The following is an 18,354-nucleotide window of genomic DNA, read 5'->3' as shown; positions in this document are numbered from 1 at the left end:
AGAGTTGTAGCTGTACCTCATGGTGAATCAAAAAAAAAAAAAAAAGTGGGGGGGGGAGAAATAATAATAAAATAAACTTAACACTCAGAATAGGAAAAAAAATTAATGTGGAGTTCATGCCCAATTCAATCAACTTAATCAATGGCTGAACAGGGCTAGAGCGACAGCACAGTGGGTAGGACATTTGCCTTGCATGCAGACAACCCGGGTTTGATTCCTCCGCCCCTTCTTGGAGAGCCTGGTAAGCTAACGAGAGTATCCCACCTGCACAGCAAAGCCTGGAAAGCTACCCGTGGCGTATTCGATATGCCAAAAACAGTAACAACAAGTCTCACAACAGAGATGTTACTGGAGCCCGCTTGAGCAAAAATCAATGAGCAACGGGATGACGGTGACAGTGACAGTAATATTCACACATTATTAATAAAAAAAAGAAGAAGAAGAAATTGAGAGGGAAAGAAGAGATAGATGGGAAGCAATGTGGAGCAGGGGTCAAGGGGATCCTGGGTGTGTAACACTGGTGGTGTAAAGGAGTGACAGGGCTAAATATCCAAACCACAGAGTCAACAGTGAAAACAAGAGATCCAAACTCCAACAACAAAATTTAAAATGTGCCTGTCAAAGGAACAGGCTGTGGGTGGGAACAGGCGAACAGGAGGTGGGAGGAAATCTCGAAACCCTGATAGACAGAAGCAGACACTGGTGTAGGGATTGGTGCGAGAACATAGTATGTCTAAAACCCAAATATGAATAACTTTGTAAATCATGGTTCTTTAATACATAATTTTAAAAGCAATTTTAAAGTTATAAAAAAGAAATACAAGAGTGCACACACACACACACACACACACACACACACACACACACAAATGGTTAAGATAATAAATTTACTATGTTTCCCCCCAATGTCAAAAGTTACCTCTTTTATTTTGAAATACACCTGGCCCTTGATTTTTGCAGCAATGGTAAGTACTTCCGCATCAAAAACAAAATGAACAAAAGCTTTTAAATTAGACCAGAATATCAACTGAGTGTTGCTTAAAGAAGATATAATTTTCCAAGCCATGTCAAAAGACTCTATGCAGAGTGATTCAGAGGAGGTCAGAAGCTGGCAGAAAAAGAAAAAAAAAGATAATTATCATTCAATTTTTGAAACTGATTTCTATTCCTATAGATGTTTTTCTCCTTCATTTTTGTTTTGTTTTCTTTTGTTTGGGGCCCATGACTGGTGGTGCTCAGGGTTTACTCCTGGCTCTGAGCTCAGGGTTCACTCCTGGCGAGCTCGGTGACCATATATGGCACCAGCGCCTAAACCGGGTCAGTGTATGCAAGGCAAGCACACTGCCCACTTTACCTCTCCAGCCCACTGTTCAATTTTTATCTCATTTTAACTTACCTTGGGAACCAGAATTTTCATGCAATGGAACACAGGTAAAACTTGATCAGAAGGAAGAACTGTGAGGGCTTCTAGAGCAAACTGTAAAGTCCTTACTGGCATTTGAACAGCAGGTAAAATGGGTTCCAGAATTTCACCTTCTGATGTCGGAATAAGGGTGTGATATTTTTTCAATAGAAAAGAGAGGCAGACCCACTGATCATGAATATACTGTGCAACTATTTTCCCCCATCCTTGGGAAGGTGAAGATTCTTCAAAAAAACTGAAATAAACAAAAAAAGTCACTACTCTGTCTTCCATAAGTGTTATTAATTTTTCTCTACACAATCTGTAAAAAAGAATCATTATCAGTCAAGATCCCAGCATACACACACACACACACACACACACACATACATCAAGAAAATCACTTAACTCTCAGTTTTACAATTACTCTAAAAAGTTATCTTGGGGGCTAGAGTGATAGCTCAGTGGATAGGGCACTTGCCTTGCACATGGCTGACCCAGGTTAGATCTCTGGCATCCCTTATGATTCCCCAAGTCTGCCAGAAGTTATCTCTCAGTGCAGAGCCAGAAATAAGCCCTCAGCACCACTGGGCGTAGCCCCAAAACCAAATTAAAAAATAAATCATTACGGGGCCTGAGAGATAGTAACAGCGGTAAGGTGCTTGCCCTGCACACAGCTGACCCTAACTTCTATTCCTGGCATCCCATATGGTCCTCCAAGCATGGCCAGGTGTACTTCCTGAGTGCAGGGCCTGAGCATCACCAGGTGTGGCCCCAAAACAAAACAAACAAAAAGTAATCTAAGTAATCACTTTAAATGGTGAAACCTAAACGAAAAAAGGCAGATGAGTGTCCAGTAAAAGACAAGTAATGTCATAATGCATTATCAAATTTTCAGAGCCCTTAAAAGTAATGTTTGGTAATCTCTAATTAATCTAATTACTGATATAAAAATGGATTTTTAAACACCAGCAATAAGATGCCTTTTGTATACGCTGCGCTCTGAGGGGCGAACACACCTGCTTTGCTCCTCTGTGTGGGGCTTGTGCAAAGTCTGGTTGAACGGAAGAGAAGAAAGGAACCTCTCAGTGGGTCCTACATCCCGGGGGTCCAGCTGCACGTCGGGCTTCTCGTCAATGGTCTCACACAACACAGCCAAGGAGGCCATACTAACGACTTTCTGAATCTGTCTACCAAGCGTCGGTTCCTGAGGAAAAGATGGGACAGTCTTTAATAGAAACAAGACTGAACTAAAAGCCAAGTCACACAGTAAGGACTTTAGCTGTCATCTCTGAAAACTTTCATGCCTTCCTCTTTCTGTAAGCTATAAACATCAAAGGAAATATAAGAACATTCAATGCACATTATGTGTTATAATTTATCTACAACAAATTTATAAACTAGTAAAAAATTCAGCATTTTAAACTAAGAAAAAGTCTGATATCTTCATTAGGCAGGTGAGTGCCTGGAATTAGTACACAAAAGTCTAGCTACACAGAGAACCCAGACTGCATACAAATCAGTACTTCTCAATCTTTTTCACTTGCATACACAAACTGGATACAACACTCCTACAGGTCATTCTTATTTTAACTGTTTAGCTAGGGAATGTTTAGAACAGAACTTGGAAGGAAAGAAAAGGGAAAAGAGTAGGAAAAAGGATTAAAAAATCCCCAGTAAGAAAGGGCCTAGACAACGGCTCAGTGACATTATGAGCTTACTTCTCACTACCACACTCCTGACTGTTCCATATTCTGGATTCTCCCACAAGGAGGAAAAGTAAGATGACAATAAAGTGTAGTGGCTGAGCACACGGGCTTTGGAGTTAGACTATCTTGCTTTATCCTAGATCCTGGTGTGAGAAATAACTGTACCCAGACAGTGAATGCAAACTTTTAATATTAAAACTAAAAGAATAGGGGGCTGGAGCGATAGCACAGCGGGTAGGGCGTTTGCCTTGCACACGGCCGACCCGGGTTCGATCCCCGGCATCCCATATGGTCCCCCAAGCACTGCCAGGGGTAATTCCTGAGTGCAAAGCCAGGAGTAACCCCTGAGCATTGCTGGGTGTGACCCAAAAAGCAAAAAAAATAAAAATAAAAAATAAAAATAAAAGAATAGGCAAGTGAAGAAAAGAATGATACACCCATCTCACATAGGAAGAAAATGTGATTTGCATTGGTTCAAAATGGAGATGAAGAGGTAGTACAGGAGTAAAGGCTTGAGCCTTGCATGTAGCAGACCCCTGTTTGATCCCTCACACTACACACTTCCCCAAACATCATTAGGTGCAGCCCCAGAGGCCTGTGAGTATTGCCAGGTATGGCCCTGGAGGCCCCCCAGACACCACCAAGATGTCCCAGAGGATCCTTGGCACCACAGTGCCCTAAGGGACTGATCCTCCATCTCTAGCATTGAACTGCTGGCCGAGTTTGCAGAAAGTCACCAGGAGGAGGGACCCCCAGAGACTGACAGGTATTCTTTTGAGAACAGCGAAGACCAGATGGAACATAAACCCTACTGAGGAAGGAGATGACATGGGTTTGTAATCTGTGTAAAGTGTGTGTGGCAGCCTTCACTGAATGCAGCCTAGGGGCACTGTGGAAAAGAATCAAGGCAGCAAATGATTAGGCAACAAACTGAGGCACAAAGTCAAGTATTAAGGGCTACAGACGCCTAATAAATTTGGGAACAATAAAATATCTTGTACTGATACACGGATAAAAGTCTACATAAAAGATAAAATAGATAAAAGTCTAATTTTAAAAGAATATTTAAGTTCCTTTAAAATATAGTTAATAGCATGCTAGGCATTCAGAAAATATTATGAACACTTAATATTATTTTTAAAATTAAACTTTAGCAGACTGGTGGGACAAGAGGAGGGTGGGAGGCACGTGCAGCAGTGCTCAAGGATTACTCCTGGCAGTACTTGGGGGCCATATAAGGTAAGTGAAGATTGAACCGGTAGGTCAGCTGCATGCAAGGCAAGCATCTTCTCTCTGTACAAGCTCTCTGGTCCCTCAGCAGATGCTTTATAAGATATCAAAAAATATAATAATCAACTCCATATATTCCATATACACCTTACTCAAAATACCTTCACCCCGAGTCAAAGAAGATTACCTGTCCATTGTCTGTCTCTTGAAGATGTTGAATAGATACATTTCTCAAGGGAGAAATAACTCTCCAAATAGGGTTATCACTTTTCCACCCAATCTTCAAATGGAGATTTATAAGCTCAGTTAATACCATCAGGTATAAATGACAGCGATCCAGATCTGAAATCTAAGACAAAAACCAAAATACTTAACAAGCAGGGTCCATGATTTTCATATAGATCATGAAACTGTGAGTTGGACAGAAAATACATTTATTTAAGAGGACTAAAAAAATACTGACAAATGCCGCCAGACCCCATGCCCAGAGCAGGCTGAGTGAGGGCATGGGGTCTGGCGAGGCCCCTCCCCGGCCCAAGGGACCCAGTCCTGGCAGCCAAAAGCCTCCAGAACTCAACCGCTGCCATGGTCACGGCTGCTCTCCACACGCTCAGGCTGAGCTTCACCCACGAGTGAACCAATTCCTGGACTACGCGGCGACATATCACACCTCAAACCACTCATACTCCAAGAGCAGCACACCACATTTGATTTAAAGGTTTAAACTGAGGGTTTAAAGGGTTTAAAGTAGAAGGCAACCAATCTTAGAGGGAAATATATTATATATATATATATATGTATATATATATCTATATCACTATCACTATCACCCCGTTGATCATTGATTTGCTTGAGCAGGCCCAGTAACGTCTCCATTTGTCCTAGCCCTGAGATTTTAGCAGCCTCTCTTTACTTGCCGTTCCCAATGGTGCAACATTAGAGGCTCTCTCAGGGTCAGGAGAATGAGACCCATCATTGTTACTGTTTTTGGCATATGAATACGCCACGGGGGGGCTCACCAGGCTCTCCCGTGTGGGCAGGCAACTCTTGGTAGCTTGCCAGGTTCTCCAAAAGGGAGATGTAGTCTATAAGATGTTGAGAGGCCGCTTTGCAGAGCTTGGTTTTAAAGTCTCTGGATGTTAGCCACTGATGGGATTACATGGCGCTGGGGGCAGTTTGTGGGTATGACTGTCTGGAAAATGGGGGATCTGGGCGGAAGAGGCCCAGTCCCGATCTGAGCAGGCTTGGAGATCTCAGCCCCAGGGTCCCACACACCTGGGTCCCACTGCCAGTTCCTTCATGCGTGAGGCTCATCCAAGCATGTGGAGAGTGGTCTTGAGCATGGCTGTGGCTGAGTTCTGGAGGTCTTCGGCTGCTGGGGGCTCTGCTCAGGGCGGGGAGGGAGATTCAACCCACCCACTCCAAAGGGCGCCGATAAAGACAGCCAGGCGCAGGGGCAAGAGACTCTGCATGGCTCTCTTCCGGGAGCTTGGTTTTATAGTCTCTATATGTTGGCCGTTGATGGGATTACACAGCGCCCAAATCCCCCATTTTCCAGTTTGTGGGTATGACAGCCTAGCTACTGGAAAATGGGGGATCTGGGCGGACGAGGCCCTATCCCTAACCGAGCAGGCTTGGAGATCTCACATATATCTATGATCTCACATATATCTCACATACATATATATCACACATATATATATCACATAGATCTCACATATATTTATCTTGGAGATCTCTCCACACATATCTATATATGTATATAGGCACACAAGGTTCAACCCTTAACAACATATTAGTAATCTCTTACAGAAGAGCTTAATGGCCCCTGCGTGAAATACAACAGTATCACACAACCTACTCTAGGGAAAGTTTTTTGGCGAATTTTCATTATCTGTATTGCAACCATAATGCTCATAAATAGAATGTAAAAAAGAAACTGCCTGCCATAGAGGCAGGTGAGGTAGGGGTGGGTGGGATATGGTATACTGGGGACATTGGTGGTGGAAAATGTACACTGTTGGAGGGATGGGTATTGGAGGGATGGGTATTTGATCATTTTATGACTGAAAATCATGAAAGCTTTGTAACTGCATCTCACAGTGACTCAATTTTTTAAAAAAAGAATGGAACTGAAGGTCTTTATTGATTTGTCTATGAAGAGAAAGAAATAGGGTGCTAAAAGGAAAGCGAAATTGAGAGGGAGCTATTTTACAATAGGGGCTTAAAAGCAATTTCACTGTTCATGAAAAGAATCTAGGAAAAAAAGGGAAGGCTGCAAATATGAGAAAGTGAAAATTCCTTCGGCAAATATAAGAAAATGAAACCCAGATCATCTTATCTCAGACAGAGAGAAGACAAGAAGGATGGACTCAGGTGTGGGTGAGCATTTAGACATTTTACAGCTGGGAATTTCACACAGGCAGTTATTTCCTCTGTGAAGTGAGAAGAGGCAGCTACGGTATGCTGAAGCCTGATCATTCATGTCCCTCATGCTGATAGTTGGAATCAGCCATGAAAAGCTGATGAATAACAAATCAGAGGGATTACTTTGTCCCTAGGAACCAGTTGTTAAACAATCATCACACTGCTGAGGTGAGAAAAAATGTGGAGAAAAAAAAACTGATTGAACTCTGAACTACCAAACAGAGGTATTCACTCGGGAGCTCTAATACTGATCTCATTAAAGAGTAAATGTTTCAAACTAAATATATATTACATATATTATTAACATATAATTTCTGATCAGGATTCCTCCATGTTATATTTTAATTTGCCAAGTCCAAATAATGTAGGTGAGGAACAACTAGGAACTGTAACGACCCAAAAGAGAAAAAAGCCATTTGACAAAGACAGTTGAGGGGACCCAATGATAGTTTTTGTCAGGGGACAGGACATGACTATAGTGTACATGGAAGAGATCCTGATCAGAAATTACATTTAAAAATACGTAACAGCGGATCGAAAAGATAGTATAGAGGGTAGGGCACTTGCTTTGCATGCAACTATGGACCTCAATATCCAATACGGTTTTCCGAGCACTTCCAGGAGTGATCCCTGGGCACAGAACCAGGAGTAAGTCCTGAATGCACAGACACACAGACACACACACACATATGTATGTATATATATGCATATACATGTATGTATATATATTATATATGTGTGTGTGTATATATATGTGTATATGTGTGTGTGTGTGTGTGTGTATATATATATATATATATATATATATATATATATATAGCACCGTGGGTAGGGCATTTGCCTTGCACGCAGCTGATCCAGGTTTGATTCCTCCACCCCTCTCGGAGAGCCTGGCAAGCTACCGAGAGTATCCTGCCCACACGGCAGAGCCTGGCAAGCTCCCTAGGCGTAGTCGATATGCCAAAAACAGTAACAATAAGTCTCACAATGGAGACGTTACTGGTGCCTGCTCGAGCAAAATCAATGAACAACGGGATGACAGTGCTACAGTGACAATCTGGAATTCCAGCAGTAAAGCCTGTTATCTTTACAACATTTATCAAGGTACAGTGTTATGGCTCCAGACTATCAGGCTGACACTTGAGATTAATCCATTATAACTCTTTGCTAAATTGCTCTACAAAGTTCAGTTATCAGAAGTCTCAGAGATCAAATAAGACACTGGTAGGATAAGCTTTGGAACCCAGGTGTGTGGACCCGGGGCTGAGACCTCCAAGCCTGCTTGGATCGGGACTGGGCCTCTTCCACCCAGATTTCCCATTTTCCAGTAGTTAGGTGGTCACACCCAGAGATTACCCCTGGCACCTCGTAATCCCACCAACGGCCAACATCCAGAGACTATAAAACCAAGCTCCCGGAAGAGGCCGCACGATATCTTACAGCCTACTTCTCCCTCTGGGAGAACCTGGCAAGCTACCAAGAGTTTCCTGCCCACATGGGAGAACCTCACAAAGTCCCCATGGTGTATTCATATGCCAAAACCAGTAACAATGCTGGGTCTCATTGCCCTGACCCTGAAAGAGCCTCCCCCGTTGGGAAGGATGAGTAAAGAGAGGCTTCTAAAATCTCAGGGCTAGGACGAATGGCTAGAACGTTACTGAGACCGTTCTAAAAATTCGACGATCAACAGGATGATGATGATGATAATGAATATATAATATATAGTACATGTACATATTATAATAATGATATAATAAATATATCCACTTATCACTGTATAACTGTCATTCCATTGCTCATCGATTTGCTTGAGCGGGCACTAGTAATGTCTCCATTGTAAGACTTGTTGTTACTGTTTTTGCCATATCGAATACGCCATGGATAGCTTGCCAGGCTCTGCCATGTGGGTGAGACACTTTTGGTAGCTTGCCGGGCTCACCGGGAGGTATGTAAATAAATATATTATTTATAAATAAATATTATAGACACAATAGTCTGAGCCTTATTGAGTAAAATGATCCAAAATGAAATTAAAATATACATATATAACAATCTTTCCATTACTTGTTTGAATTATATGTATATTTTTAGATTTTTATCATCTTTTACTTTTTTAAGCTACATTATAAAACATGAAAGCATTTATGTTTTATAATGGGTATACAGAAATTTAGTATACATTCATTATGCCTGAAAACATCTAAATTTAAAGGGGTAAAAATAATACTGATGAAAATAAAATTACATAAAGTCAAAACAAAAAGCTCTCCGCTAGATGTTTCTTACAAACTTGTGAATGAAAACTCCAAGTTCAACGGAACCGGGAATGGGTAACCTCTCCCATGTCCCCCTGTCTCCGGCAACTTGGGAGTCAAACCTATAAGCCACCTCTGGTTGGCACCATATAATCTCACCAACAGCCATGATCCAGAGACTCATTATAAATCTGTCAGAAGAAAGCATAAAATGACACGCCATAGCCCTATTCCAGGTTGTTTCATTCAAGGTAACCCAGAGTGGGGTGGGCAAGTTCCTGTTCCAGCCCCCAAGGAACCCAGCCCTGGCAGACAAAAATCTCCAGAACTCAGAAATGCCGCCATCATCATGAGTCCACAGCCACACTCCACACACTCGGGACAAGCCTCACCCATGCATGAATCTATAAAGTAGAAGGCAACCAATCTTAGAGGGAAATTTTATATATATTGTACATATATATGTATATATACATACACACACACACAGGCTCAACCTATAACAACATGTTAGTTATGCTAGTTATCTATGACTGCCACTGTCATCCCATTGCTCATCAATTTGCTCAAGCGGGCACCAGTAACGTCTCTCATTGTGAGTTATCTCGTATAGATGGGCTTAATGGTCCCTGGGTGAAATACAACAATCTTCACACACTCTCCTTTAAGTTAAGTTTTTTGGAGCATTTTCAGCTGTTCATTCATAACAAACAAGACAAAATAAATTATTTCAGTTCTGCTTTGGGGCAGGGGTTGGGGTTTAGGATGGAAACATCCAAAATATGGTGGTGGAAGGTGTAATGGTGACGGGATTGGTGTTGAAATATTAAATGTAATCAAATATTGTGAACTATTGGGGCTGGAGCGATAGCACAGCAGGTAGGGCATTTGCCTTGCATGCGGCCGACCCAGGTTTGATTCCCAGCATTGCACTCATATGTGGAATATAATGTAGCAGAGAGGTACGAGCTAGCAATGATGCAACTTCTGGCTGAAATTTCTCTGGACTTAGTTACTAAAATACTAAAGTACAGAAATCCAAAACCTTGTGGCCACTATTGTGGCCACACGACCTCATATCTCCTCATTCTCAGCAATGGAAAATAAATTATCAAATGCTTCCTTTCCAGCAGGTCTGACTTTGGCGGGGAGGGGGGAATCTCCAAACAATAATAGTGAGTTTTTTGTTGAAATATTGAATGTAATCAAAGTAAAGAGAAGGTAAAGTGAAATTTATCAGCTACACAGGCGGGGTGGGAGGGAGGTTTACTGTTCTTGGTGGTAGAATATGTGCGCTGGTGAAGGGATGGGTGTTTGAGCATTGTGTAACTGACACTTAAGCCTGAAAGCTTTGTAACTTTCCACATAGTGATTCAATAAAAAAAAAATTAAAAATTAAAAATTAAAAAAAAAACCAAAAAACGAGCAATGCAAAATAAATTATCTAGCGTCTGCCCCTGGGAAGCAGGCTTGAATTGTGGTGGGAAAATTTGAGCAAAACATAATGCCCAAAAGCAAAGAGAGTATTGGGGAAATTGCGTGCCATAGAGGTAGGGTGAAAACTGGGGTGGGGGAGAGGGGGAGAAGGGAGGGGAATACTGGGAACACCGGTGGTGGACAATGTGCACGGGGGAGGGACGGGTGTTCAATCGTTGTTTGACTGAATCTCAAACATGAAAGCTTTGTAAGTACCTCATGGTGATTCAACAAAATAAATAAATAAATAAATAAAATTGAAAAAGTTAGGTATTAGCAAAACTGGTATGAACAATTACTTAATTTTTTAAAAGCTAAACATTCCTTACCTCCGGAGGATACTTCCTTTCTATTTCCTTATCTTCCTATCCTATCAAGTCTTGAGTATAAAAATTGTCTTCTCGTCTTTTATATTGCTTATCAGCTAACTAGCAACATATTTAATTGAGCAGTCTTTCTAACTTCATTGCAAATTTAATGGTTCTAATAGCTTCAATATGTATCCCAAGAGAATTCAACCAAATCCAATCCAAATATTTAAAAATAACTGGCATTTCTATAAGTATTTGTTGTTTCAAAATATTCTTGAAGAGTGGAAATTTTATTAAATTTCAACTGTCCTATAAAGAACAAACTACATGAAAAACAGTGACAGAGGTAGGTACATAGAAAGCATCTGCTTTACTTCAGACTTGTTTACAACACTAATTGATTTTGAAATCACTTTTGGTGCCTTAAAAATGTATTTGTACCAATATCTGATCCTATCCCACATCTGCCAAATCAAAATTTAAGATAGAATACATATCAAATTTGCTATACTATTTGAAACTTTCCAAACCCTGGGAGTTAGAAGTAAAATTTCCATTTTGAAGATAAGGAAACTAATGAAGATGAGTTTCAGGAAAGTTAACTAACTTTTCCATTATCCAGATGGAACTGGAACTAGGAAACTCCAAAGTTCATATTTTTTCTATTTCTAAGACCACTTATAAAGAAATTACATTAAAAGTTAAAGGTAATTTTCCTTTTAATACAGATTCTCAAAGTCTTTAACCATTCAAATTTTGGTGAAGTTACTGCAAAGAATACTTACACTAGTTAGTTCATTCATAGTAAGTCTTCTGAGTATAAACTGAGAAACACTCTCTGAAGTAGACATGACAAAGTTCTGAAGAACAGTAAATACTTCATCTGTAAGGGGAAAATATGCAGATAAATCAGAGAGATTCTTTGGTAGAAAATAGCCTGATGTTTTGGACCAGAAAGATAGTACAGCATCCCATATGGTCGCTAGAGCAGCACCAAGAATGATCCCTTCATGCAGAGGCAGGAATGACTCCTGAGCATGGCCAGGTGTGTGTGGCCCAAAAACCAAAGCAAAGAAATAAAACACACACACACACACACACACACACACCAGATGTTCTATTATTGTATAAGTCTGGTAATTATGCATAAGGGTGAATCATTTACCAAAATGAATTTTAATAATTCAATTGCCCAAAACAAGAAGAAATCGTTACTTCTGAAAATTCATCTAAGGAGTTCTAGTTTTGGATAGGGTAACATGGGGTAAGATGAGGATACACCACCATATGTTCTCACTGGATGAGCGAATAACTTAAATAATCATCAAATGACAGAAAACCTAGACAAAATAAACTCAGAAAGCAGCAGATGGTTTAAGGGGGAAAAAAAAAGAAGGTGATACTTAAGAGCAATAAGTTGGTGCTGGTCTCCCTGTAGGTGGGGACCATATGCAGCAGGAGTCAAGGAACGGGCATCAGAAAGCTTCTACTTTCTGCTCAGAGATTTGAAAAGAACCCCAAAGAAGCAGCTAGTACTTACTAAGGCTCAAGGGAAGGGAACATCAGGAAAATCACCCCAGAAAATGGCTGAGGAACTCCTCGGCTCACCCCCACACTACTGAACATTGAGCTGCTACAGATCAGCAAAACAAAGACTTTCAGAGCTGAACTACAACTGCTCAGGTCCACGCTGGCCGTTGGGTGGAACATACACAGTATAGATAAAGTGGCATTTATGGGGCCGGAGAGATAGTACAGTGGGTAAGGTGCTTCCCTTAACATGAATGACCTGGGTTCAATCCTTAGCATCTCATATGGTGCCCTGAACACCACCAGGAGTGATTCCTCAGTGTAGAGCAAGAGGTAAGTCCTGAGCACTGTCAAGTATGGCCCAAAAATTTAAAAAAAAAAAAAAAGAACAGCAAACAGATGGCACTTACCAAGGACTGGAAAACAAACTGATATGGAACCACCTCCACAAAAGCGGTATCTACAGTGGACACACATGCGCAACCTTTCCACCGCTGCTACTGCACGAGCAGGATGGCGGAGGCCAAATGAACTACTTTGGACACCAGCAGCCCACTGAAATGCCTCCAGACTATGAACTGAGCCTCTACCCCAGGCAGCGACAGCGGGGAAGGGTTTCTCTCTCCAGGCTTTTCCATCTTATGAGCAACACAAAAAGGGAGTAAAAGCTTGCAGTGATGTAATTTCTGGCAGAATTTTCCCTGGACTTTATACAGAAATCCAAAACCGGCTGTGAACTAAGCCATAACCCCATGCCGGACGAGGAAAGGAAATATCCTTCTTTCTTGGATCTCTTCCTTTTTGGGGAAGAAACGCGGTGTGGCGTCAGCCATATTATGATGTCTATTAAGCAGGCACGAACTTGGTGGCAGGGGAACAGGAAAAAAGAAAAAAAAAATTATGTACTTGAAACAGCGGGACGCTTGGGCAGTCTCGGGCCGGGCCAATACCAGTGCACACTACACCGAAATTCCACCCAGGTAGCCACACTTTTGTGCGGCCACTTAGCTGCTGATGTACCAGAACCTGCAACCAACTAAACTACTTTTGGTCCCAGAAACTGCTTGCAGACATGCTGCTAGACTGTCAACTAAGCCATAGCCCCACGCCGGCTGAGGACGGGAAATATCCCTCTTTCTCGGTTTTTTTTTTTTCCCTTTGTCGGGAGGCATGGCGTCAGTCATATTATGAGGATTACTAAAAGGTACGAACTCGGTGTCGAGAGAAGGAGGGGGGAAAAAAAAAACTTATGTACTTGGAACAGTGGGACTTAATATCTCTTCATTCTCAGCAATGGAAAACTAATTATCAAAAGCTTCCTTGGCAGTAGGGCTGTCTTTTTTGGGGGGAAGTTCCAACAACAATAGTGAGTTTTGTGTTGAAATATGGAATATAATCAAGGTAAAGAGAAAACGAAGTGAAATTTATCAGTTACGCAGGCGGGGGTAGGGGGCGGGAGGTATACTGGGGTTTTTTGGTGGTGGAATATGGGCAGTGGTGAAGGGAAGGGTGTTTGAATATTGTATAACTGAGACATAAACCTGAGAACTTTGTAACCTTCCACATGGTGATTCAATAAAATAAATTTAAAAAAAAGTGGTATCTAAACTGAGGTCTAAACCAGGCTGACTAGCAGAACAAAAATAATATTCTTCAATATAAACAAGATCCAGAATCCTGTAAAGTAGTTCCAAAAATACTTATACTACAATAAAAAAATAAACATATAAAGAATCAGGACATTTCTCCCTCATATGGAAAAAGATAAGCTACAAACAACAATGTTAAAATGATGTTGAGGCTTGAGAAATGTAGGAGTTTGGATATAGGAGATATAAGAGACTTATTTCCCTGGTTCATTTGCTAATACTCTTTCCTAAATACTCACCCCAATCAATCTTCCAAAACTTTAAAACGGTTATTATAAAAATGTTTTAACACTCTTTTAATATCAAGAAACTCTTGAAACAAATGGGGGGGAGTGTCATCAAATAAACTGAACAACAACAAAAAAAAAAACCCCAAAAACCCAAAATAGAAATTTTATAATAAAAAAAATAAAGTGCCTGAAATAAAAATACCAAGGTCTAGAGAGATCATACAGAGAATAAGGCACCTGATCATACTGGTTGTTCTTCACAGTACTCGGAATTCTATACTTGTTCCTTTAGCATGCAGTTTTATGGTTTTTTAAATACCAGCTATAGCTTCCCTAATGTATATGTTGTTCTCTAAACGCCCTTCAAATGACAACTCAACAACTTCACTGGGATAGTTCAAACATGTCTCACAAGTTTTATTCAAAGCAGAACTTCTTATCACTATTCCAAAACCTTTCTAACTCTATAATCTTAATATCAATTAAAGACAACGCTAATTGTCCAATTGCTCCAAAAATCAAGTAATCTTTATATTCTCTCTTTTTCTCACAACCTACATCCAAACCAATGGTAAATCCTGGCAGAAAATCCATTAAACTATACTCAAATTTCTTAACACAACTGATATCTGGTACAAGTCTAGTAGCTTATTTTCCAGCTCTGGCCCTAGCCATGCTAAATTATTCTCAAACCTACAAAGTAAACTTTTAAGTCATATCTTATCACTCAGCTCAAAACCATCTAATAAAAATTTGTCCCCTAAAATAATGTGCAAAAGCCTACAAAATAGTCTCTATTCCCTGCTTTACTCTCAAAATTTTTGTCCTATTACTCATCACCTCTAAACCTCCTCAGAGGCCTCTTCACTCGCCATTTCCTCTTCCTAGATGACATCTATGTATATATTAGCACAAAATGTTACAAGAGACTTCTTATAATAACGTAATAGATCTATAAAGTTAAAAAAGCAGGAAAACTAGACATTATTAAGAAATACCTACATAGGTATAGAAACATTTTTAAAAGTTCATGACGCCATAAAGAAAAACAAGGACACTGGTGGAGGGATGGGTTCTCGAACACTATATGAGGGAAACACAAGCACGAAAATGTGTAAATCTGTAACTGTACCCTCACGGTGATTCACTAATTAAAAACTAAATAAATTTAAAAAAAAAAAGAAAAACAAGGAGGCAAAAGGAAATAGACAAGTAATAATTAAATTAGTTATTAGATTAGGCAGTGAGTTTGCAGGTACTTAATTATTCTGCATTATAACTTATATATAATATCATGCTTTTGTGCGTATAAAACAACAAAGACAATTTTCCATACACCCATAACCCAATTTTATACTTGGAAGCACTAAGTAAGCCTTGTAAAGCCAGACAAGATATACCAAAGGAACACAAATTTATGCCCTTGAGGAGATTAAAATCTCTTACTTTGGCAGGATAGTGTTTAAGTCTTACTCTTGGCTCTTAGCTCAGGGATTACTCCCAAGGATGCTTGATGGGGAGAGGGGAGTAGGGAGGGGAGAGAAGGGACCATATGTCAGGATAGAGATTTGAACCAGGGTGGGTTGCATGTAAAGCAAGTGTCCTATCTCTCTGACTCAGGAGATAAAGATCTTATTAAAAATTGGCTGTGTGTACCAGTGTTTGATTCTGCTATTTATTAAAATATAAGAAGCTCATATTTTATAAGCATATATTAAAATCTAAACTATCACTATTAAATACTAAGATTTAACCTAATACTAATACTTCTCAAGTTTTAAATTTTCAATTTGGGGGGCCAGAGCAATAGTGCAGCAGGTAAGATATTCACCTTGTCCATGCTGGCCGGGGTTCAATTCCTGGCAAACTATATGGGCCCCCAAGCTAGCCAGGAGTGATCCCTGAGTTCAGAGCCAGGGGTGAGCATAGCCAGGTGTGGCTGAAAATCCAACAAAAGACAACAAAAATACAGACCAAGGGGACAGAAATGAAATAAAAGAAATCCCGTTCAGTTATAGACAATTTATAACAAAGAAGTCAGGAGCATAAAATAAGGAAAGGAACATCTCTTCAACAAATGGTGCAGGGGAAAAACTGGATAGCTGCATGCAAGAGAAATGTGCCTACTATCTCACAACACGCACAAAATTTACCTCAAATTAAATGAAAGATTTAGATGTAAGACCCAAATGTATAAAAGACATCAAAGAAAATATAGACAAAGCTATTCATGACACTGGCTTCTGAAGCTCCATCAACAATTCAACTCCAGGGACTGTAGCAACAGGACAATGGGTAGAGCATCTGCCTGGCGATGTCGTCAACACAAGTTCAATCCCCAGCATTCCCATGGTCCCCCGAGCACCGCCAGGAGTAATTCTTGAGTGCAGAGCTAGGAGAAATTCCGGAGCATTGCTGGGTGTGACCCCCCCCCACCAAAAGCCAAAACTTTTTTAAAAATCCAATTCATTGGTAAGAAAAGAAGGTAAAAATAAATAGGACTACATCAAACTAAAAATCTTTTGTCATGAGAAAGAAAAAACTAAAACCAAAAGACATTATTAATTAATGGGGAAATATTTACACACCATACTGAACTGGAGCGACAGAACATTGGGTAGGGCATTTGCCTTGCATGAAGCCGACCCAAGTTCAATTCCTCTGTCCCTCTCGGAGAGCCTGACAACCTACCAAGAGTATCCCGCCTGCACAGCAGAGCTTGGCAAGCTACCCGTGGCATATTCAATATGCCAAAAACAGTAACAAGTCTCACAATGGAGATGTTACTGGTACCTGCTCGAGCAAGTCCATGAATGACTTGCTACAGTGCTACAGTGCTACATCTAACAAAGAATAATCAAAGATATATAAACTACTCATAAAATTCAGAAATAAAAAAACAAACAACCCCATCAAATAGGAAGAGTTGAACAGAAAGATTACCAAAGACACAGTCAAAACACATATGAAAAAATGTTCACCATCACTGAATATGAAAATACAAATCAAAATACAATAAGCTACATAATTAAAAAAAAAATCAGGACCTATCATTGCAAGTGTCCAGATTATGGAGATGAAACAGTTGTGAGTTCACAGCAAAAGACTATAGATATTTATTTTTGCTTGTTGGGTCACACCCAGCAATGCACAGGGGTCACTCCTGACTCATGCACTCAGGAATCACCCCTGGCGGTGCTCAGGGGACCATATGGGATACTGGGATTTGAACCCAGGTCGGCCGCTTGCAAGGCAAATGCCCTACCCGCTGTGCTATTACTCCAGCCCCCACTATAGGGATTTTTAAACTGTTTAGTTAGACACAGAGAGGTACCTGCCACAGAGGCAGGCTGGGGACAGGAGTAATGAGAGAAAAACTGGGGACAATGATGCTGAGAAATGTACACTGGTGGAAGGATGGGTGTTGGATTACTGTATGACTGAAACCTAGTCTTGAACATCTTTGTAAGGGTCTATCTCACCTTGATACTAAAAAAAAAAAATTTAAACAAACAAATAGTAACTAGTGAAGGTAAGTTCCACAGTTATATTCTCTGCTATATTCCCAGCAACACCAGGAGATACTCAGTAAATTTTTGCCGAACACACAAATTAGTCTTTTTATTCAAAAAGGTCAGTAATTTCCTCTCATTCTAAATGCAAAAGATATAGAAAGAAAGAGACCCACAGAAATTATTTTTCCTCACCATCTTGAGTTCTGGAACCTTTCAACAAGCAAGTATGCAATAACTTCAATAGCAACTGGAGGCATCTGTCGGTTTTCAGCAAGGGCATGTAGGCATTTGTACCAAACTTCACAAGGGCATCCAGAAGAGGATCTAAGAATATCCTCAAAACATTCTGTGTTCGTTGCTTTTCACTAAACGTTAAAAGACATTCTCAAATAAAGTATTTCAAAAGCATAAAGAAATTTTCTACTTATAAATTATAGATCCCTCTCGGAGAGCCCGGCAAGCTACCGAGCCCGTCTGCACGGCAGAGCCTGGCAAGCTACCCCGTGGAGTACTCGATATGCCAAAAACAGTAACAAAAGTCTCACAATGGAGACGTTACTGGTGCCCACTCGAGCAAATCAATGCGCAACAGGATGACAATGACAGTGACAGTGATAAAT

At 40.4% G+C, this 18,354-nt stretch overlaps 1 protein-coding gene across 4 annotated transcripts in view; it reads right to left on the bottom strand.

Annotated features, from left to right (window-relative positions):
* TARBP1 (TAR (HIV-1) RNA binding protein 1) overlaps positions 1-18,354 on the bottom strand; it is a 71,987-nt gene that overhangs the window by 28,320 nt on the left and 25,313 nt on the right. For all 4 annotated transcript variants that reach the window (XR_008631421.1, XM_055147143.1, XM_055147144.1 and 1 more), the window contains exons 12-17: positions 17,927-18,099; positions 11,596-11,693; positions 4,529-4,690; positions 2,422-2,609; positions 1,397-1,658; positions 920-1,108 (exon numbers count right to left, since the gene is read on the bottom strand). Coding sequence is in view for 3 of the 4 variants with exons in the window: in XM_055147143.1 (XP_055003118.1) it covers positions 920-1,108; positions 1,397-1,658; positions 2,422-2,609; positions 4,529-4,690; positions 11,596-11,693; positions 17,927-18,099 (1,072 nt within the window). In the remaining variant the exon portion in view is untranslated. The remainder of the gene's footprint in view (positions 1-919; positions 1,109-1,396; positions 1,659-2,421; positions 2,610-4,528; positions 4,691-11,595; positions 11,694-17,926; positions 18,100-18,354) is intronic.

This window comes from Sorex araneus, chromosome 9 (genome assembly GCF_027595985.1).
Source record: "Sorex araneus isolate mSorAra2 chromosome 9, mSorAra2.pri, whole genome shotgun sequence".
NCBI lineage: Eukaryota > Metazoa > Chordata > Mammalia > Eulipotyphla > Soricidae > Sorex > Sorex araneus.
The sequence above is the reverse complement of the archived record's forward strand: the minus strand, read 5'-3'. Positions and strand labels throughout refer to the sequence as shown.